The sequence below is a fragment of the Magnolia sinica genome, chromosome 12, assembly GCF_029962835.1.
Source record: "Magnolia sinica isolate HGM2019 chromosome 12, MsV1, whole genome shotgun sequence".
NCBI classification, from domain to species: domain Eukaryota; kingdom Viridiplantae; phylum Streptophyta; class Magnoliopsida; order Magnoliales; family Magnoliaceae; genus Magnolia; species Magnolia sinica.
The window spans coordinates 16,832,312-16,855,531 of NC_080584.1; the positions used below are offsets into that span (position 1 = coordinate 16,832,312).

A 23,220-nucleotide genomic window follows, 5' to 3' on the forward strand; every position below is an offset into this window, starting at 1 on the left:
GGTACTGTTCACGTCTAGAGCTTGGGTTAAGTTGGGTGTAACTAGGGGAATCACTCCCCAAATGGCTTCACACCATCAATCCCATCGCATGATGAATTGCTAAATCACATAGCAAAGGAGAGGAAACTTTTTTCATTCATCGTTCATAATCATCAAACCTTAAAGGGGGTCCAACCCTTTTATAGTCTCAGAAAGAGGCTTTCACAAAAAACCTCTCTTAGGAAGAAATCTCGTAAAAAAAAAGAAAAACCCCTATTTCAATTAAAACATAAAATAGTCCATAAATAATAAAATAAATAACAAAAACTACTCAAAACAAATAAATGTAAACTATCCGAAACTATTCATGGCCAATGGGGTGGTCCACGATCAAGATGGGTTTAAAGGTCCATCGTGCGCAATCTAACGGGCAGATCGATACGCCCATGCAATCCAACGTTCCAAACGCTCCAAACAAGTAACCCATGCGCATCTACCCAGTGTGGGGTCTTCAACGATGGCTAGGAATGCGACTTGGGCCTCGCGGGTCCCATGTGATGATCGTCTAGCCATAATTGCTCGAATGTCTTCATCATACCTATGCACGTTCTCTCTCTCTCTCTCTCTCTCTCTCTATATATATATATATATATATATATATATATATACACGTTCAAAAGAAAACAAAGGGTTCTCTTTATTTTTCTTTGCTTGTCTTGAATTCATGGGCTATTTACATTTGCAAGAAAATTAAAAAAACATGATGCATAGAGATAGATGACCGGTATAGGAAATGTATAAATAATGCAAGGTAGAGGTTTCCATTGAGATATTGTTGGGTGGGAGAATTACGTTGATTAAGACGGTGATGTCTAACCTTCCAGTTTATTGTATGTCACTTTTCAAATGTCCAAAGGTGGGATTTTTTTTTTTTTTTTTGGTGGAAAAGAGCGGAAGGAGTGGAAGGTAAACATAAATTTCACCCCATGAAGTCGGAGGAGGTATGTAAGCCTTGGGATTAAGGGCGAGTAGGGTTTAGGAATTTAGAGGATATGAATCTAGCTCTATTAGGAAATTGGGTTTGGAGGTTTGGGGTAGAGGTGGGCCCTCAGTGGAGAGAGGTGATAAGTAGGAACTATGGTGTGGAAGAAATGGGTTTGGTGGATTAGATCTTCTTTGTTGTATAGGGCATCATATTTATGGAAGCCTGTGGTGTCAATAAAACATTGAATATGGGAAGGGGTTGGCCTCTTATTGGGGGATGGGAAGAACATTAGATTTTGGGAGGATAAGTGGGTGGGGTGTCAAACGCCAAACGATCTTTTTCCATGTTTGGCAGGGATCTCAACCGAGGTAGGTTTGAGGGTGGCTAGTTGTTTTTCCGTTGTTGGAGAGGAAGTAGTATGGGCCCCACCGTGTAAGTGGAATTTGGAGGAGGAAGAAATTGTAAGATCCGGTAATCTTAGAATTGGATTTGATGAAATGGCTAAAAGGCAAGTTCAACAAGTTTTTAGTGAAATCTTTCTATATGTTCGTAAGTGGGGATGCTTCTAGTGGCAATCTTTGTCCGATAACGTTTGTTTGGCGTTACGGTGCTCTATCAAAGGTGGCGGTGCTCGTGTGGCTAGTGGGGAGAAAAAAAGGTGCTAACAATAGATAATCTTTATAGAAGAAGCCTTATTCTTTTGAATGCATGTTTGGTGTGCCTTGAAGATGAGGAGACGATGGATCATCTCTTCATACATTGCACGTTTGCAAAAGGGTTGTAGGATATTTTTTTTTTTCAAATTGTTTAGAGTTTCATTTGTATTGTTGAAATCTATTGATAGCTTTCTTTGGATGTGGCATGGCGAGGGCATAGGGAAAATTGGGAGAAGAGTCTGGTGAAGTTTGTTAGCGGGCATATGTGTTCTATGGTTAGTAAGGAGCGACCGATGTTTTAGAAATCGTAAAGAGCAGGTTTTGAAGGTGTTTAGAAGGGCTAAATATCTTGTAATGGAATGGGCGTTAACATCAAAGTTTATTGCTCATTTTCCAGATAGTTGGTGGGAGTTGTAAATCTTTTTTGTTCTGTATATTTGTAGAGTTTTGGCTTTGGCTTTTTTGGAATACTATTATCAATGTTCAAAAAAATAAAATAAAATAATCAAGGTAGAGGTAGTAAAGTAGAAACATGATACTTAAAGAGAGAATAAGGAAAAGAACAGCATGCACAATACTAGAAAGAGAGAGAAAAAAATGATAACGGGATTGTGATTTCATAGTTTTGTTCTTTTGTTTTGTTTTTCTTTCCTTTATTGTGATACACACGGGAAGGTCCGAGATGAAGCTTTTGTTTTTGATATGTGAGAAAGGTCTGTGAGATGAAACTTAATTTGATAGTCTTAGATAACATAAAGCTACCGCGCACCATCTTCAAAGCTCCCAGGTTCAGAGTTGCTACAGCTTGGACTTATTCTGATAATCATGCTGTGTACCTAGATATCTTTTTTCTAGCAGAAGAGGTGGGTGTACAAAATGTTTTAGGTTAATTTGGGACTAAAGTTAATTTTAGGTAACTTATGTAAGTTAAGTTTGTGTTTAATGAGAATTTCAATAGGGACTTCTTACCAAAATCTCCGCTACCTTTCTTCAACTTACAACTTGGTCTAGTCATATGAGAAGAGAAGAATGATGTGTAGGCATTGTTTCTCCTGGGATTGCTCTAGTATAACCCCAAGGAGAAGAAGCTCAAAGCACAATGGGTACGAATTCGTACTTTTTCATTTGGAGATGAACTTCCTATATATTGACTACAAATTGTTACTGTTTCTAGCCTCCGATTGATGAGCTGTTAGTGATATTCAAACGTAGCAGTTATTTTTTTTCTTCATCAAATGTAGCAGAATGAGGTTCCTAAAGTTTCTGAAATTCTTTCATGCATTTCACAACATGTTGGCACTCATTCAAAATCTCTGAACTGGTCCAGTGTTACCACTATTCTTTTTCCTCTCTGTTATTATGTTGAACGAAAAGCTTTTTGATTTCCTGTCTTCATGTCGATTCAGGCAGAGAATTTTGGGGCGTAACCAATGGCAAAGTCACGGCAGCACTTTCCTAATCAAGATACCTCTCCAAGCTCTATGAAATCAAGGGACTGGGAGAGCATATCTAGATGGTCTGATTACCTGAATCCCGAAGTAACTTCTCCATCAACATCGACGAGTTGGAAGCCTGTTAGTTCAGAAGGGCCACCAAATTCAGGAAGCTTTCAGAAAGCGTTGCACATGGAATGGGTGGTCCAACTTACTGAAGTTGCAGGAGGTTTATTGACGAAAATGTACAGATTGAATCAAATATTGGATTATCCAGATTCGGTTTCATATGTATTTTCAGATGCATTTTGGAAAGCTGGTGTGATTCCAAACTATCCTAGAATCTGTCTACTGGTAACAAAGAAATTTCCAGAGCATCCTAGCAAATTGCAACTTGAACGAGTGAGATCATCTTGTTTTTCAGTGCCTAATTAGACTTTCGTTTGGGTAAACGGGAATTGTTCATTTCTTATGATATGTATATTTTTCTTACAGGTCGATAAACTTGCTCTTGATTCTCTGCATGAAAATGCAGAAGGCTATTTACGAAGCTTAGAACCATGGGTCATGGTAGGCAAATATTGTTTGATCAATTTTTCTTTTACAATTACAGGAAAGTGCATATCTTCCTTTTGACTTGTGTGTGTTGTTTCTGAACCCAACATATGGAGTATCTCAATGAGAGTGTTGGATCTGAAGTAGATAAATTGGATTATTTATTATGATTTATTATTTATTTTATTTCTGTTTAATTGTTTGCAAAGGTTGCTGAGTTCACATATGGGGCATTGAGTGGCTTCCTTTCTATCAAGGCGTCTTTGGTTGAGGATCTGCTGGTTCCTTTTCTCACATTTTAAAATGAGCTAAACAATTACACAAAGTACTCAAGGGACATGTCAGTACAGTGCATAGTTGCAAAATCGACCTACATTGTAGGTTTTTTTTAAATTAAATATGAAGATCTTTGAAATTTTGTTGTAACTGAGTTTACTTAGCTCGTAGTGCTGCTATCGCTAAGTATTTTGCCTTTCAATTAAAATGTCAACTGATAGCTGATCCCAATTAGTTGGGATAAGGCTTAGATGATGACAATGATTTAACATGTCAACTGATCTCTGTGTCATACCTGAACATGACATCAGTTTCTTTCTCAAGTACACATATTCCTAAAATAGATCTTGTCATTTGGATCTCCATTTACATCCATGTGTGTAGCAATTAGAATTGAGATGATTAACTTTCTCATTAACCATTCCATGACTAACAGTTCCTTTCAGGCAGTGTGACAAATATCTCTGATTTTGAGATTTTGATAATCTTGCAATTTCTTCATGAAAAATACACTAAATGGTATCATTGCAATATCTTCAAAATATTGGCAAGTTTTAATTCGCATTTTTGTTGAGATTTTAATGTGAAAAATATTTAAATAAATAATTATATAAGTGTTTATTTAAAATCCAAAATTATTTTTAAATTTTCAATAAATATTTTTAATCCTCATGATATGGAAATCTCTCGAGAAATTGGTGAGAACAAGATTTGTCACCATGCGTTTGTTGGATTTTGAATAAAGGAAAGCATGAAAAATCCCATATTTTAACTCTTAGAGCCTGTTTTGTTTTCCAATTTCCTATGAAATGCAAAGTAAATGAGCCATCATTATCATTTCTAGGTGTTTGTTTAAACAGGAATCATGGTTCATAAATCGAGAGTCAAATACACTTGTAAAGGAAGTAGGTAAAGTAAATTCTAATAATCGCATTTTCTAATGATAAAACTACCATTTTTATAGTGATTCCTGGGTGAACAAATAGTAGAGTAAAATCATCATTGCAGTCAAATGTAAGTGATGGCACTACACAATTACAAGAGTAAATAATCATTACCCTTTTACAACGATTTACCATTATAATTGGAAAACCAAATAGGCCCTTAGATCTTATCCCCTTAAAAAAACAAGGAAATAGTGATTGAGCAAAGACAAAGGCATGAGACGAATGTATCAGAAAATCAGTTTGGTTTGTTCTAGGGAGGTCTACCAGTGAAGTTATTTTCCTACATAGACAATTGATGGAGAAATATAAGGAGAGGAAGAAGGATCTCCACATGGTCTTTGTTGACTCAGAGAAAGCTTGTGATATGGTCCCTAGAACTAATCTGGTGGGTGTTGGGAGAGAGGAGTTTCAAGGGGATATGTTGACATGATTAAGGATACGTATGGGGGAGCAGTAACAAATGCGAGGATACTAGTGGAGAGACAAGTGAGTTCTCAGTTATTGTAGGCTTGCACTACGGGTTGGCATTGAGCATGTACCTTTTCACATTGGTTATGTACAAGTTAACGAGGCATTTGTAGGAAGAGATCCTGTGGTGTATGTTGATTGTAAAGTTAAATTTATGGAGAAGTACTGCTTTAGAATCTAAGGATATAAAATTATTCAGTGAAAATAGAGTATATGGGGTGCAAGTTTAGTAAAAATAGGAGTGGGAGAAAGGAATTAGTAAAGATTGTAGACGAAGAAATTTCCCAAAAATGATCACTTTTGGTATCTTGGGTTGATAATTCATGAGGGTGGAGAGATTGAGAAGGATGTTGCCCATGGAATTCAAGCGGTTTGGAAGAAATGGAAAATGTGCTGATGGAGTTTTATGCAATTTTTGAAATATTGGTATCATATTATATGCGTATCGCATTCTTGGGATACAGATGCGTATCGGTTATCGCATGGGATATATCATTTGTATCGGGTAATTTATCGCACTTTTTTGGGAAACATGGGGAAACATTTGGAAAATGGTTGAATCTTTTAATGAAACTTCTGTGATTGTTAAAAAACACCTTAATACACTATTTTAAATCATAATATCTCAAAAGAAGTGCACATGGTAGGTTTCCCTTGTATAGGGTCGTAAGCTATGTGTTATCTGATTGAACTAATGCAACTATATTCAAATTGAATGCATAACATTTAGAGTGTATGTGTTGATCATTTCATCAAACACTCCTAAATACTTCGAAATTAGTCTCAATTGACAGCTGGTTGAAGGGAAATTTCGAAAAAAATTAAAAAATTAATAATTTTTATTAATTTTTAATAAAAAATGATTTTTATTTTTATTTTCCAAAAATTGACTAGGACTTAACAAATCAGTAGATCAACCCTCATACATGCTTGATTTCATGTTCGGAGTTCAACATTGCAAGCAATTTGAGAGAACCCCAATTTAGAATTTCCCCCAAATCCAGCCACATACACTCAAAATTTGAAATTAGAGTGTATGTAATGATTATTTCATCAAATACTCCTAAATACTTTGAAATTAGGCTTAATTGACAGCTGGTTGAAGGAAAATTTCAAAAAAAAAAATGGAGAACATGATGAACCAATGGATATCAAAATCAAAGCTCCAACTCCATTATTTTTCATGACAAACACGAAGAACCAATGAATTTTTAACCATTTGACACTGATTTAACATAATTAAAAAAAGGATCCGAAATTGAAAATGCTCACCGAATCGAACATGTGGGATATATCGGCACTACTTGTGCATTTCGTATCGCACAGGTGGGATACAAGATATATTGTGACATATATCGGCTGATACCGTCGGTATTTAAAACATTGGTTTTATGTGATCATTGTGTACGAAGACAAAAAGAGAAATTTTAGAGAATGGCTATAAGGCCAGCCATGCTTTATGGGACAAAATGTTGGGCAATTAAGGAACAACATGTCCATAGGATGAGTGTAGGTGAAATGAGGATGTTGAGATGGATAAGTGGCAAGACAAGGATAGAATTAGAAATGAAAGCATTTGAGGGAATTTAGCAGTAACACCAATAGGTAAGAAGACTAGGGAAAGTAGGCCTAGATGGTTTGGTCATATGCAATGGAGACCAAGAACTGTGCCGATTAGGAGTGACCTCATACAAGTTGAAGGCTATAAAAGGGCAAGGGGAAGACCCAAAAGGAAGTGGGTGGAGGTAGTATGTAAAGACTTGATGACCTATAGTATAATTGAAGTTACGCCCTTGATAGAGCGGAATGGCAGGAAAGGATTCTTGTAGTCAACCACGCCAGTTAGTTAGGATAAGGGCTTAGATGACAATGATCTTATCCCCATGTATATGTTATCATGTTTTTCAAAAATGGAGAAAATGGATGGTTGAGAATCTTGAGATTATACCTTTATTTGTCTATGAGATCTGGCTGATTTGATACTATTCCTTCTCCAATGAAAATGTTCCTCCTTGATCTATCTCAATAAAGGGACAAGAGAGTCCTTTTCCTACCAAACATAAGGCCATGATGGAAGAGAAACAGGTCGAGAACCGTCAAACTAGTGGACCACATTGATTATGCAATTGAGAGAAAGGGTGGGGTGCTCTCTTTGTCTCTTCTTTCCTGCCTATCCCATGCAACTAAATGGACCCAAATCTATTAGTTGCATACACTTTACCCAAAACCGTTGCAAGTACAAGAGTTAAGCTAGATTAGAAAAACTTCAGCAGTGAAATCAATGGCTGAAATTGATCATAAAACCTTATAAAAACATTTTGAGATGGTGGCAGCTCACTAAGACTACGAAGTCTCTCTGTTTAATCAGGTCTAGGGATAAGTCCAAACTGATGCACCTCAGGTGTAGGGATAAGTCCAAACTGATGCACGATCAAATCAACCGTACCAATCATGATGAGCCTCTTGGTAGGTGATCTGATATGATGTGTCCAATGCAGATGTAATATGTACTACTGGTGGTGAAGGGCATATGCAGCTAGATTCTCAATGCGGATATTAATCCATTTGAACTCGTCATTGGCTCTTTTCAAACAGGATAACCACAACTAATCCCTGCTAGCTCAAACCGGATGGAGTAGTTTTGGAATTTAGGGTACTCAAGAACTGGGGTACCATAACTCTCGCCTAGTAATAGTGATTGTTGTGTCCACTTCAGTTTCTCCATGGACCTACTAAAGAGACGATAAAGGAATCTACTGTAACCCACTAAGCATGTATATGTTCAAGTTGTCATATACAATTAATAGAAAGTCGTTAATGAATTCATTCCATTCAACTCAAGGTTCACTAACGGCTTAGTTCCATTAACCAAGATCTGATTGGCTTTCCAGGGCGTACACGGTACACATCCAACAACTTTAATGTATTTGAGATTCTTTTAATGTCTAGGCGAGATTCTTTTAACATCTAGGCGAGGTGTTTTTGTCTGATGCATGAACTAACAAAATTGTTCCATATCCAATGTGATTTATGGTCTGTTGAAAGCTAGGTGTTGCATACCTCCAATATTTGTTTGTTGTGATTGATTTTGAATCCTCCAATATTTGTTTGCTGTGATTGATTTTGAATCTTCATGAAGTCAGGGCATTCTGGGGAACGGAGATCCAATATTTATTTCATATAAGATTTTACCTTCCCAGTTCTCTATTGTGAATCTGGTCGGGTCTTACTATGACTTGTTACATGGTGATTGTTGTGTTATGACTGGTTTGTGATGTATGCCTTTTTAGTTTATCAGTTTTGATACGTAATATCTCTGTCATGTTTTTATGGCATACTTGCCTTTTCTTGATATAATGAATTAATGATATATGACAACTTCATCATTATCATCATCCAAGTCTTTTGCCAACGAAGTGGGGTCAGCTGCACAGGTCCTGTTCTGCGATTCCACTCTATCGAGGGCTGACGACATACGATTAATTGGTTCTCAAAGTTCATACCATTCTATATTGAAATATTATTATGCACATTAGTCAACAATGAATAAGTTGTGTATTTCATTGTGTTGTGCTAGGCTTTTGGTACATTTTTTTTTTTTTTTTTTTGTTGGTTAGGATAGCTTCAATAGGTTTATGGGAAACCCTAAAAACTACAGATTCTTTTGAATAAACTTGGCTCCTTACCAGGTCTGAATTGAGTTTCAAGTTTTTGAAAGTCATTGATTAGTTCTCAAGCATTGCTGAAATGGCAATGATTCTAGACCTGTCATTTGTCAGATCCTCTATCATGCTGGTTTGACCACTATAATGGATACTGAAGTTGCCAAGTTGAAGGTTCTCAGGTTTGGTTCGACAATCTTCTAATTGTCTGTCTAGCCCATTAATGATCATAGGGTATCAATAAATGTTATTCCTCGATCTAAGCAGAATTCCTCATGCCGTTGGAGGTTACCCAATGGCTTCGCACTGTAATTAATGAGATTTTGGGGTTCATGTCATTTTTAAGATGGTTTAGATCTTCCACAACAGTCAGTGGTAGATATGTGATGATTAATATCTAAGGAGCTGCATATGATAGGGCTTCTGAAATTGAGATGTGGATCCTGATAGCCACACTTTTTTCAGTGCCTTGTGCTTTTTTGATATTCATTGTGCAGTTTTTCTAATTTTCCTCCTTTTCTTTCTTTAAGTTTACATTTATTGTTTTTAGATGAGTGAATGCTGATTGGGGAAGTATATCAACACATGTTTTTCTGTGTATCTTGGTTTCTTTTTGATTTGTAGAATCATTAACATATTTGTACAGTTTGTGGTTATGATATGAACATCACCTAAATGTTTGAGTCCAACTTGTTTCATACATCAGTTGTCTTATTCATTTACTTTGTAATTGTCACTAAGATTGTCCCCTTTTATTATTATTATTATAGCTGCTTCTTGACTTAATGGCATTTCGAGAACAAGCTTTGCGGCTTATTTTGGATTTGAGCAGCACAGTCATTACCTTACTGGTGAGCTTTTGGATTTTTTGGTTTTTGTGAGTGTGCGCGCGCGCGCGTGTGACTGTGCGCACAATATGGCTGTTCCATCGAGAATTGTGTCGTACTTTGTTCATTTTGATATAATTTTTCATGCTAATAACAGTCTTCGATTTTGCAGCCTCATCAAAATTCGCTGATCCTACATGCATTTATGGATCTTTTTTGTTCCTTTGTCCGCGTAAACCTTTTCTCTGAGAAGGCAACTCCACTCTCCTTGATGTCACTTCTCTAATTTTTCCTTTTAATGAGTATCATTTGTTTGGGAAATTCCCAATGATTCTTAGAAATTGATTATAGTAGAACGATTTTCTTCTTCTTTTATTGTTTTCCAGATCTATGTGCTAACACAAGGGTACTTGATTCTTCCATGACAGATACCAAGGAAAATGCTGCTGCAAATGTATAACCTTTTGCATATCATATCAAGAAATGGACGAGACTGTGAGTTTTATCATCGGTAGGAAGACAGATTGTTGGTAGAAACTTTTCTTATTGGTCCACTTGGATGGGTCAATTGTATTCTAACTTAAACTTTTCCATTTTTTTTTTCAACTTGTGTTACTTTTATCATCACAATATGGGATATGTATATTGTAATCCATGCAGAAGTTTCTAGAGAAATAAAAAAAGGGGATATGTATGTTGTGGTACACAACAATTCACTAAATTTAACATATTCATTTCCTTCGCGAGATCTCTTCAAACTAAACAAGAATCAATTGTATTTTATCGTGACGGTGAAAAGGTGATTATTGCCAAACCTACCATGAAAAGAATCTAACTAGCACAAAGAAAGAAGGATGATGAAAATACCATTTATGAACTAGAAGAATGTAGATTTGTAAACTAGAAGTAGAAGAAATAAGAGGAAGGAGTTGTGAAAAGAAAGGAAAAGAGGATTGTAGGGCTGGACATCCCTGCTCCTATTTATATTAATAATAAACAAGTGAAAAAGACAGATACACGCTTAAGTAACAAAAGCAAATATTCCCGGTAACTCCTAACCAAGAGTTCTAATCCAATTTAACTAAAGAATAGACAAGAGAAGGTGTTAGGTGTACGGCCTACATTTGTATCCATTAGGTGGGCCATAGAACTACACAATCCGTATTTCTCATGCGTTAACACTCTCCCTCAAGCTGGAGCATAAATGTTGTTGATGCCAAGCTTGGAGTATATGCATGTGGACTGACTGTGAGGTAGAGCTTTAGTGAATACATCAGCAAGTTGATTATGAGACTGGATTTATGGAGTAGAGATTTCACAATTGGAAACCTTTTCACAAATAAAGTGACAGTCCGCTTAAATATGTTTGGTTCTTCCATGATAGACCGAATTGTTTGCAATGAGGGATGCCTTCTGATTGTTCATAAAAGAACTGCATAGGTAGATTCACCACAAACCAAAGTATGCAAAAACAGTTGTGTAATGGCCGCTACAGCCGTTATGTAATGTTAACAGTAGCCACCGTTACACGTTACAGGGTCATAACGGCCATAACGGCTGTTATGAACAAAGGGACCCATAACGGCCATTACGACCCCCCATAACGGTTTGTTATACCCATCATAATGTTCGCAATGGCCCCGTAATGGTTTGTTATAGGGTTGATACATGTTTTCAATTTGGTTTAGAACAAAAAGAGACTGTAACGGCCACTACAACCTATATCGTAACGGCAATGGTGGTGGCTGTTATAGTCACTATTACAATTATGTAATACCATACCAACAAAACCCATTTCCTGCAATAGTTTCTTGATCCACATTAGCTTAGAGGTAATGTAAGTGATTGCTCTATATTCTACTTCAACGCTTGATTGGGCCATAATGCTTTACTTCTTACTTGATGTAGGACATGAAATTCAATTATGATGTGCAAGAATTTAGGCTTAAGATCACATTAGTTCAGAAACAATTACACAAATTCCATATCCCACATGAAAGTCCAAACATTCAATTAAGGGGAATCTATGCGGGTCCAGGCCTACACAGGCTAGGGCTGGAACAATAAAAATTATAAGCCAAACGATACTCAAAGGGAAATAGAATTCAGCCACACATGCATAGTAATCGGCCCCTAATCCAAGGGATTCTCCAATTTCAATTCGAGGAATCCTAAGATGAGAAAAAAGGGGAAACAAATTTTGGATAATGCAAACTAGGACTAGGGTTATGAAACTAGGTAAGAAAAAAGGAAAAGAGAAGGAAATCCTAAACTTGGAGCAAATCCCACGTGAGGGCAGTGGGGCAGGGTACCGGCGCATGTGCGCAGTAGGGGGCCACACGTGTGGAGGAGGCCCGAATCCCAGAAGGGACTTCTTGGCCTTGGTCGGCCAAGGGGGGTCTCCAAACCCTCCAAATTTGATGGTGATCCGATGTACGATTGAGGCGCGGTGCTCCGTCAAAGTTTCAGCCCTCCTACAGGGCCAGATTATGGAAATTGGCTATAGAAAGATAAACAACTGCAAAATAAGTGGATTTGAGGCGAAGATGATCAAAGGATGGATGAAATAAGATGGAGGGGCGGATTGAGATAAACGTGGCTTCGCACCACGGTAGTTAGCCTTTCGAAAAGGGAGGGCTTCGCACGCACTTGAATTTTTCTACAACTCAGAAACTCAGAGAATAGAAAAAAACTTGTAGGAATTTTTATTAAACTTGAATGAATCAAAAGAACTACAAGGGGTGCCTATTTATAGGGAAAACCCTATACCCCAAAACTCACGCCATGTACGCAACCTATTACTTAGCGATGAAGCAAACTAAAATAAAAACCATTCAAAGAAATCTAACGCGTTCATGATGTTCTAAATAACATAAATAAGCAAAACCTAAAATATGAACTTAATCCGACTAGTGGGCTCCGATCATGAGATCCCATGATGGGCTTTACTTGACTATCGGGCCCACTTTAATGAACCAAACTCCGTCTTCTAACTAGAGGCCCTCCCTATACATCGTCATCGATCTAGGTCGACGGTGAGGCCCTTCTTCTCCTTGCGTACGTGCGTAGGGGGCGGCGTGCATGCGTGTGTGTGTGATGTCCCTATCAATTCTCCTCGGCCACGAAGATTTTGCTATTGGCGAAATAGAACTCCTGAACCGCTCTAGGATGTCAGGATCAAGTCTCTGAAGCTCCTCCTCAGTGAGCTACGTGCTGTCTGAAGCTGGGCGTGAATTCCATTTAACCAGGTACGTCTGAAACCTGCCGCTCGACATTGAAACTATTTGATGGTCCAGGATATTCTCTATTTCCTCTCAGGGTGTGTGAAGGTTAGGCATGGGAGGTAGAGGTTGGGAAGAAAGGTCGAGAAGAGTAGGTATGGGAGGTAGAGGTTGAGAAAATGGGCCGGGACGGGTAGGTATGGTGGGACATAGAGGTTGGGAAAATGGGTCGGGAAGGGTAGGTATGGAAGTAGAGGCTGGAAAAATGGGTCGGGACGGGTAGGTATGGGACATAGAGGCTGGGAAGAAAGGTCGGGAGGGGGCCATGGATCAAGGGAAAGGTCTGGGAAATCAGGATGTTTAGGTGAAAGGCTGGATAATGCATCGATGACCCATTGAAATGCAACTAGATCGTCCACATTGAATGTGAAACTAATTCTCATGAAGGGTGAAAGATTTGCCATATACATATTGAGACCATTTTGTTTTATAATTTTGAAGGGTCCATCGCTACGTGCGTGTAACTTACAAACGACTCCGGAGGATTCCATTCGGGTCTTATGTGGATCATCACAGAGTCCCTTACGTTGAATTCCTTGAAACATTTATGCTGGTCTGTAGAAAATTTGTAATGTTCATTACTAGTAGTGATTTTCTGCTTGATTTCTTGATTCCATGAATGAATGTGATGCGTAAAAGACTCTGCAGGCTCTGATGGCCTATGGGACAGTGACATAGGGAGAAGATCAATAGGTTTCTTAGGTTTATAACCAATAACGACTTCATAAGAACTGGGACCTGTGGACCTATCGACAGAACTATTAAACGCAAACTCACCTGTAGGTATTACGGTGTCCCATGTTCTAGTGCTCTCTATATCCCTCCTAAGGGAGACTCATTCGGTAGATCATTAGGACGTACATTACGAAACTCATCCACTACCGGAATGCTCTCAGTGGGTAACTCTACACTAGCCTCTGGTGCACTCTCTTCAGCCAAAAGGCCGCACATGTTGTACCCCTCAAAATAGTGGTCTTGATGTCCCTCATGGGGTGGGTGCATGCCCATAACTGATTCCTTGGCCAACTCCATTCCTTGGTTTATCCTCTTAGCCACCTACCTGAGATTGGACATCTACCCCATTGGTGGGGTTTGTCCTGGCGGAGGCCTTTAGTTGGGTAATGCGCACATCAAATTGATTAAAGCGTTAGTCTATATATTGTTCCCAGCGCTTACCCAAAGACTCAATCTGCTGGGACAGTTTGTTTAGTGACTCTAGCAGTTGCTTTATGTTTAGTGTAGGGTGCAAGCCAAAACCATGACCCAGACGTGTGGGCATACACTTGTTAACCCCACCTAAGGACTTTCTATGACGATTATATGCAACTAAATAGGATTAAATGATCTTATGAGACTATATGAGGGAAACTACGCAGTGCTACTAAAATCTAGCAACATGGTTGTCAAAATAAGGGAATAACAGAAAGTTATAGCAATGTGAATTGCTAATTCCCTGCTAACAGAAATTTCAGCAACTAATATCAGGGACTACGGGCTTCTAAATAGCTACATGTGATGAAACTGGATGCATGAAGGACTTAAACAAACTAAACCCTAAATACGTGATGTATTCCCCTATAAGAACCCTAGGCTTTGATACCAAATTTGATGCAGGACATGAAATTCAATTGTGATGTGCTAGAATTCAGGCTTAAGATTACATTAGTTCTGAAACAACTACACAAATTCTATATCCCATAAGAAAGTCCAAACATTCAATAAAGGGGAATCTATGCCGGTCCAGGCCTACACAGGCTAGGGCTGGAACAATAAAAATTATAAGCCAAACGATACTCAAAGGGAAATAGAATTCAGCCACACATGCATAGTAATCAGCCCATAATTCAAAGGATTCTCCTATTTCAATTCGAGGAAACCTAGGATGAGAAAAAAGGGAAAACAAATTATAGATAATGCAAACTAAGACTAGGGTTATGAAACTAGGTAAGAAAAATGAAAAGAGAAGGAAGTTCTGAATTTGGAACAGATCCTGCGTGGTGGCAGCGGGGTAAGGTACCGGCGCATGTGCGCAGTAAGGGGCCACATGTGTGGAGGAGGCCAGAATCCCAAAAGGGACTTCTTGGCCTTGGTCGGCCAGGGGGGTCTCCAAACCCTCCAAATTTGATGGCGATTCGACGTACGGTTGATTAGCGGTTCTCTGTCGAAGTTTCAGCCCTCCTACAGGGCCAGATTCTGGAAACTGGCTGTAAAAAGACAAACAGTTGCAAAACAAGTGGATTTGAGGTGAAGATGATCGAAGGATAGATGAAATAAGATGGAGGGGCGGATTGGGATAAATGTGCCTTCGCACCATGGTAGTTAGGCGTTTGAAAAGGGTGGGCTTCACACCCACTTGAATTTAGCCATTCGAAAAGGGAGGGCTTCGCACTCACTTGAATTTTTCCACAACTCAGAAACTCAGATAATAGAAAAAACTTGCAAGAATTTTTATTAAACTTGAATGAATCAAAAGAATTACAAAGGGGCACCTATTTACAGGGAAAACCCTATACTCCAAAATTCGCACTATTACTTGGCGATGAAGTAAACTAAAATAAAAATCAATTAAAGAAATATAAAGCGTTCGTGATGTTCTAAATAACATAAATAAGCAAAACCTAAAATATGAACTTAATCCGACTAGTGGGTCCCGATCATGAGATCCCATGATGGGCTTTACTTAATTATCGGGCCCACTTCAATGAACCAAACTCCGTCTTTTAACTAGGAGGCCCTCCCTGGACGTCGTCATCGATCCAGATCGACGGTGGGGCCCTCCCTCTCCTTGCATACGTGCGTAGGGGGTGGCGTGCATGCACGTGTGCGCGTGATGTCCCCATCATTACTCTTCTGCACAACTAGATTTCCTCGTACAAACATACAATACCCAGTGTTAGACTGCCTATCTGTTAAAAGACTTGCTCAGTCCACATCAGAATACCCAATGACTTGAAGATGATTATTCTGTCTGTATAGAATTTTTTGACCTGGTGCTCCTTTAAGGTAATGTAGAATCCAAATGACTGCATTCATGTGAGGTACTCTCAGAGAGCTCATAAATTGGCTCATGACACTCACAACATAAGATATGTTTGGGCAAGTAATAATTAAATAGATTAATTTCTCAACCAATCTTCTATACCTCCTCGAATATTTAAATACATCTCCTCGATTAACAATAAGTTTGTAATGCGGATCCATTGGTGTATCATCTGGCTTAGTACCAAGAATACTAATCTCTATAAGAAAATTCAAAACGTATTTCCGTTAGGACAAATTAATTCCTTCCTTTGATCTGGCAACTTTTATATTGAAAAAGTATCGAAGATAACTTATATCTTTTCTGAGAAAATGCCACCAAATATACTTCTTCAGCTCTTTAATCCCTCCATCGTCACTTCCTATAACAACAATGTCATCAACATATACTAATGTAATTAGACCTGCGATGCCTTTTCATACAAAAGCTGGAATGATTTGCATGACTTGGAGTAAAGCTCTAGTTCATCACAAATTTATTGAATTTGTCATACCATGCACGTGGAGATTGCTTTAACTCATATATCGCCTTTCTCAATTTACATACCTTGTCTCACTACTCCTGAACAAAGAATCTTGGTGGTTGCTCCATATTTACGTCCTCTGTGATATCACCTTGAAGAAAGGTATTTTTAACGTCTAGTTAGAAGAAGGGCTAACCATGATTAACAATCACAAAAAGGGTAACACGAATAGAGTTAACTTGACAACAAGAGAGAATGTTTTAATATGATTAACACTAAGGGTTTAAGTACATCCCTTGGTAACCAAGTGAACCTTCAAACGTTCAATAGTATTGCTAGGGTAAAACTTAATGGTGTACACCCACTTGGAACCAACAACACATTTATTGGCAGGTAGACTGGTGAGTTCCCAAGCGTTATTTTGATAGAGAGCAACATTTCTACCATGAAGAACCCAACAATAATCCTTAGTATGTCCCTATATACCACAGTGGGTAATCAATATATGACACGACCACAACTAATACCATGACCACGACTACAGCCACCATCACGTCCTCCTCTTCCCAACCCTCTACCACATCTAGCAGTAGCATTGTCAGAATTTCAAAAACCTATCACTAGAGCAGATTTTTCATCCACAGCCGATCTAATAGCAATGTGATGCTTCTCATCATGCAACAATAGTGCACACATGCTATTAAGTGATGGTAAATAAGCCGAGAATCTAGATGCGAACTAGTTCAAACTCTGTATTAAAGGTCTGCTAATAACTAAACGATTCTTTTCTTCTCAATGCTTTTTTTATATGCCTCTGCATCTGTGGAACACACAGACTGAAGATCCTCTAGAAAGGATAATTCTCATCACAGACTGCGCATCGTGGCATAATAATCAGACACTAATTGCTCCCCTCGTCTTCAGTTTCTTGATAAATATTGTAAATTCGAGCCATATTATTTTGATCTACATACAGTTTATGGGCTGTCTACTAAATCTTATGAGCATTAGATAACAAAAAAAGACCTTCACTAACCTTTGCTTCTATTGAATTCAGAAGCCAGGGCATGACTAGCAGATCAGGTCCAGGTTTTGTGATGCTGTCATCTATGTACCCTAACTTTTGTTTTCCTTCAATAAACATCTCAACGAATTTCAACCATTAAAGGTAATTGGCTAATTGCTGGACTTAACTTTATGTGTGGTAATCTGTAAACCAAGATTTTCAGAATAAAAAATCAACCGTTCCATCTTACAGTTAACAAGATCAACTGCCTCAAAAGTCGATGAAGAGGCCATATATAATCTCAAAAAATAGTGAGAACCAAGTATAAGAGGAACGGCCTTATAGCTAGACAAGCAAATAAAAAGAAGCCAAAACGACAATAACCAACAAACTCCTGCTGGAAACTGGATGTTGAAAATGTAGAGGAAAAAATGACTTAAAAAATCTGCTAAACTTGGACATCCAGCAATATGTCCAACCATTCAGTAAAAAACAACAAATCCCTAAGAAAAATTCTTCAAAAAAAGAAAAAAGAAAAATAATAGAACTAGAATTTCGAGCAACATCTTTAACTGGACAACAGAAAAATCATCAAGGGCTTCAATCACATATCAAAGAGGCTTCAAATCCAGCAACACATGATTCAAAACCCTAAAAAAAAATCCAGCCGCAAGCCACCTCCTTCTCACGAATCACAACGAGTCAGTGTTGAAAAGGCCTCACGACTCTCAAAACAGATAAAAAAGAATGAAAAAGAAGAAAGAAGGGTGGAAGAAAAATGGTTAATAAGAAGTTGTTGTGTAGGGAAGGAAGGAAAGAAAGAAGAAGAAAAAGAAGGAAAGATGAAGAAGTACGAACCCTAGGAGCACTTTAGCTCTGATACCATGTTAGAGTAGAGAATTTGAGAGAGAAAAGAACCTCTACTTTATTTATAACAGTAGGAGAAGGGCACAATTACATATATGCCCGTATTGGAGAGAAAACTAAAGAAAGACGTGACAAATAAGAAAAACATAAAAATAAAGATAAAACAAGAAAAAGGCTAAGACTGAGGCTCATAATACACAAGGCCTAGGTGTAGGTACTCGTGGGATCACTCATAGGCCCACACACAAACACACACCGCATAATTGCTAGACACCGATATCTTCATGCTAAAGATTGGTTTGACTGGCTTAAATAAAAGTAACTTGACCGTTTCAATCATTTGACACACTCAACATTGGGGTGAATGTTGAAAGATGTGTTTTTATTTCTTTAGAGGGTATTCATGGATACTCGTTGCATTTAACTCTAGTGGCCATATTATTTAAGTTCCCAATTTTCAAAATTAAGGTACCATGCTGGAAGCTGTAACACATACAGTAGTTGATTGACATATATGATTTTGATGGTAACTCCAGAAAGCTTCTTTTGAGGCAATACTTGAAAGTAACTTACATAGCCCAAGTCCAATCAACTAACAATAGGACCAAACAAACCTCAAAGTATTGTAACATAACTATATGCCTATGTAAGTCCCCCAAAAAGGAAAAAAGAAGAGGAAGAAAAGCTAGAATTTGTATATTATGGAACTGGGATTAATTTTTATTTTATTATTATTTTTTTGATTACGTGCTGGGGTAAATCACTCATTGAACCATGAAAGTTATGTTTTAAAGACAGTTTAAGTACATGAGTTTGACTGTGGGAGGCTAGATTACGGTGTGAGTTTGCTATAAGGGAGCGATAGCAACGCATCTGCAATAATATGAACTTGACCGTTAAGGCTCAGCCGAAACTCAGCCTAAAACTGGCTGGACTTTAGTCAGGCTGGGCCCAGCCCAGTTGCCTCCCAACTTTCTTCACATCAAAGCCTTTGGTTAGTCCATACTTTATATCAAAATTGACAATTGTTGTAGATATTTTTATGATTGGACTGACAATCGTCATAGATCATTGTTATGATTAGGCTGGTCATGGTTTATCATGATGACGAATTGAAGAATAACGTCTTTTTGTGATCTTTAACCCATGAAAATGAAACACCTAACTTCCTTTAACTTTTGGATGGCAGGTTGGTTCAATTCATAGACTCTTATGATCCACCATTGAAAGGATTGCATGAGGACCTTAATTTCGTCAGCCCCCGTATTGGAGAAGTAAAATGTTTGATCTTTTCATGTTTTAATGATGGGAATATATTTTCTCTTGATAACGTTTGCATGTATCACTCATTTTCTGCGTTAAGCAACATTTTGCACTTATGCTCGTTATATTATTTCTTCTGGGTTCATTAGCTGAAATCTCATACAATAGTTATAGTTTTCCGGAGAGCTTATTTCACTATATTTCATGCTGTTTTGACCATGCTTTCTCTGTTTCATTCAAATAGATACCAAGGACCCAACTCATTGGTTTCAGATTTATTTACATCATAATCTGACCAGCATGCCCAACTCATGGTACAAGTTTTAGATGGTTGCAGGCTTGTTTCTATGGAATGTCGTAGATGATTGGAAGCTTGTCCTACATAAATTGTGTTGGACGACATATTTATATGGCCATATGCATCAATTTGCCAATTGATGCCTTCAGTCTCCTATGTCTCGTGTTATTTTATTTGCACAAAGCATATAATTCAAGTCTTATTTATATTGGTAGGATAGGTGGTTGCTTCGCTGTATTTTGTTCCCCATGTCTGGATATGTGCGTACAGATGTGTTACGTCACGTATCAGTTTGTTTTCAGCAAATGAAGTGAATATTCTGTCACTAAGGTTAGCTTTGTGGAGTTGGCACTATGTTTGACAAGGCTGTTACTCAACCTTTTGAAATAAAACATTTTTTCAACATTTGAAGAAAAATGATTAAAAGAAATGGTTAATGGGGTAGACAAACTAATCTCAGCCTAGTTGCAAGTTAAGCTATTACATTCCTACCTGCTCCCTCTCTAGCTCAGGTCTAGTTGCAGGTTAAGGCTGAGACACCTACCTACTCTCTCTCTCTCTCTATATATATATATATATAAATTTATTTATTTATTTATTTTTATTTAACACACGCACACACACCCCCACACACTCACGCCGTATGGGATTTCACCACCCATGGATACTCGAACACTTGACCGGGTGTTGAAACTCCTGAGAGTCTACCACCGGAGCAAGAGTAAGGATCCCTCTTTCTCTCTCTCTCTATCTCTTGTTGCTGATGCTTCTTCCTATTCATTATTAGGGTTGGATCAACAAAAAGCTTAAAAATAATTCCTATGATTGCACTCTTAGGAATCATAGTTTTGGAACTTAGTCAGCGTGGTTTGCCAAGGACCCTATTGGATCATCGTTCCATAGTTTTGGAAGTTGTCGAGGAAAATTGGGGCCCGAGACCTTTCAGATTTGAGGCGTCTTGGTTGGGAATAGACGGCTTTTGCCAGCTTGTGGCGGATTGGTAGTCTTCCTTCTTGGTTGACGGATATGCCAACTTTAGGCTGCATAGGAAGCTGAAATTACTGAAGTCGAAAATCAATGCGTGGAGAAAGGAAGTGCTTGGTGCTCAAGAGGTGGAGTTCGATAGAATGGTGGTTGAAATTCACAACCTGGATATGTTAGAAGAGGCCGGTGGTTTGTCTCTAGAAGCTAGAGACAAAAGGGCTGCCTAATCTTTATCCCTAGCTTCTCGTTATAAAGAAGAGGAGATTTAAATGGCGCCAGTGATCGAGAGCGTTGTGGCTTAAAGAAGGGGACAAGAATACTTGATTCTTTCACAACATCGCTAGTGCTTAGGCTTAATCCAACATAATATCTACCCTTATTGTTGATGGTTCAAGGACTTTGGAGAAAAGTAAGATTTACGACTCTATAGTGCAATTTTACAAAGATCTTCTATTTGGTGAGTAATGGGGTTGGCCAAGGTTGGACAACTTACAATTCCAAGAGTTGGCAAGTGCAAATTCTCCCTCTTTAGAAACGTTGATATCGGAAGAAGAGATCAAGGCGGCGACAGTTTCCATGTCCAGGGATAAGGCCGTTGGGCCGGATGGGTTTCCCATTCTTTTCTTTCAAAAGTTTTGGCACGTGGTGAAAAAAGGATGTGATGGATTTTATCTCTGAATTCTTCGAACGTGGTCGTCTTTCACCTAAGCTTGGGGCTTGTTTTATCGATTTGATTCCTAAAGTAGAGGGCAGAAAATCTCAAAGATTCTAGGCTTATCAATTTAATTGGTGCTCCGTACAAAATATTAGCTAAGATCCTTGCATCCAGATTCAGGGAAGTTTTGCCAAAGATCATCTCAGATAATTAAGGTGCTTTCATTGCAGGTAGATGGATATTGGATAGGGTGCTTATTGCTCGTGAATGTGTCGATGCAATGCTTAGGGAGAAGAGAAACGGGATAGTATGAAAGCTGGACATTGAAAAGTCTCATGATCACGTTGATTGGAGGTTTCTAGATTACATGCTTCTCAGATTGGGTTGCGGTGATAAGTGGAGGAGGTGGATGAGGGCACATGTGCAATCAACCTCTTCTCCATTTTAATCAATGGATCTCCCAAAGGTTTCTTTTGGACCTTTAGAGGTCTTCGACAAGGGGATCCTTTATACTGGTATTTGTTTTTCGTGGATGGAGAAGCCCTTAGCATGATGCTCTGGAAAGGTTTGGACAATGGTGTCTTTGATGGTTTCAAGATTTCATATTCCGGTTTTCACATCAGTCAGCTTCAGTATGTGGATGATACATTGCTATTTTGTGATGTGGAGGCAACGCTAGTGGATAACCTTTGAAAAATTACTGCTTGTTTTAAGGTGGTCTCAGGTCTGAAAATCAATATCTCGAAATTGGAAATGTTGGGTATTCACGTGAGTGGGGTACTATTTGTGTCGGTTGACGAACATTTTGGGGTGCAAAGTGGGATCATTCCCTTCAACATATCTGGGGCTCTTTCTTTGCATCAGAAAGTTGGCTTAATACTTGTCGGATGAGGTGACTGAAAGGAAATTAGCAAGCTGGAACTACAAGTACTTATCTTTTAGTGGGCGCCTAACCCTCATTAAGATGACTTTCTCCAATATGCAAGTCTACTTTGTCCCTTTTCAAGTGTCCTAAGGCGGTGCTGGATACACTTGAGAAGTTGAGAAGGGACTTCTTCTAGAGAGGTGCATCGAAAAGCAGAAGGTTCCACCTTCTTAAATGGGATGAGGTTTGCAAACCGCTGGTGGCGGGACGGGCTAGCCTTAAAAGGTTGGACGATATGAATATTGCTCTTCTTAGGAAATGGATTTGGAGATTTAGTAATGAGCTTGAAAGAATGTGGAGGGAGGTCATGGCTAGTAAGTATGGAGTGCAAGAGGGAGATTGGTTCGTGAAGAGATTCTCCCTATATAAAGCTTCAAGCAGTTGGAAGGCGATCATAGCAATGGAACATTTGATTCATAGGGGTATAGTTTTTTCACTTGGCAATGGGAGACACATCCGGTTACGGGTGGATTCTTAGTGTCAAGGTAGTGTGCTTCATGATCTTTTTCCTTTGGTTGCTTGCCTCGCTCTGAATCGCTTCATCCTGTTGGTGAAATGTTTTTCTTCTCTCGGTAGTTAAACTGTTTGGAGCCCTCCTTCCTGAAGGAATATGACGGATGATGAGATTGTTGAACTTACAAGGTTGTTGG

At 38.5% G+C, this 23,220-nt stretch overlaps 1 protein-coding gene across 1 annotated transcript in view; it reads left to right on the top strand.

The window, feature by feature from the left end:
* Positions 1 to 23,220, top strand: part of LOC131221024 (protein NAP1) — an 88,939-nt gene that overhangs the window by 12,227 nt on the left and 53,492 nt on the right. The window contains exons 2-7 of the mRNA XM_058216099.1: positions 3,027 to 3,455; positions 3,549 to 3,623; positions 9,732 to 9,812; positions 9,961 to 10,045; positions 10,221 to 10,299; positions 19,635 to 19,719. Coding sequence (XP_058072082.1) covers positions 3,051 to 3,455; positions 3,549 to 3,623; positions 9,732 to 9,812; positions 9,961 to 10,045; positions 10,221 to 10,299; positions 19,635 to 19,719 — 810 coding nt within the window. The 5' untranslated portion in view covers positions 3,027 to 3,050. The remainder of the gene's footprint in view (positions 1 to 3,026; positions 3,456 to 3,548; positions 3,624 to 9,731; positions 9,813 to 9,960; positions 10,046 to 10,220; positions 10,300 to 19,634; positions 19,720 to 23,220) is intronic.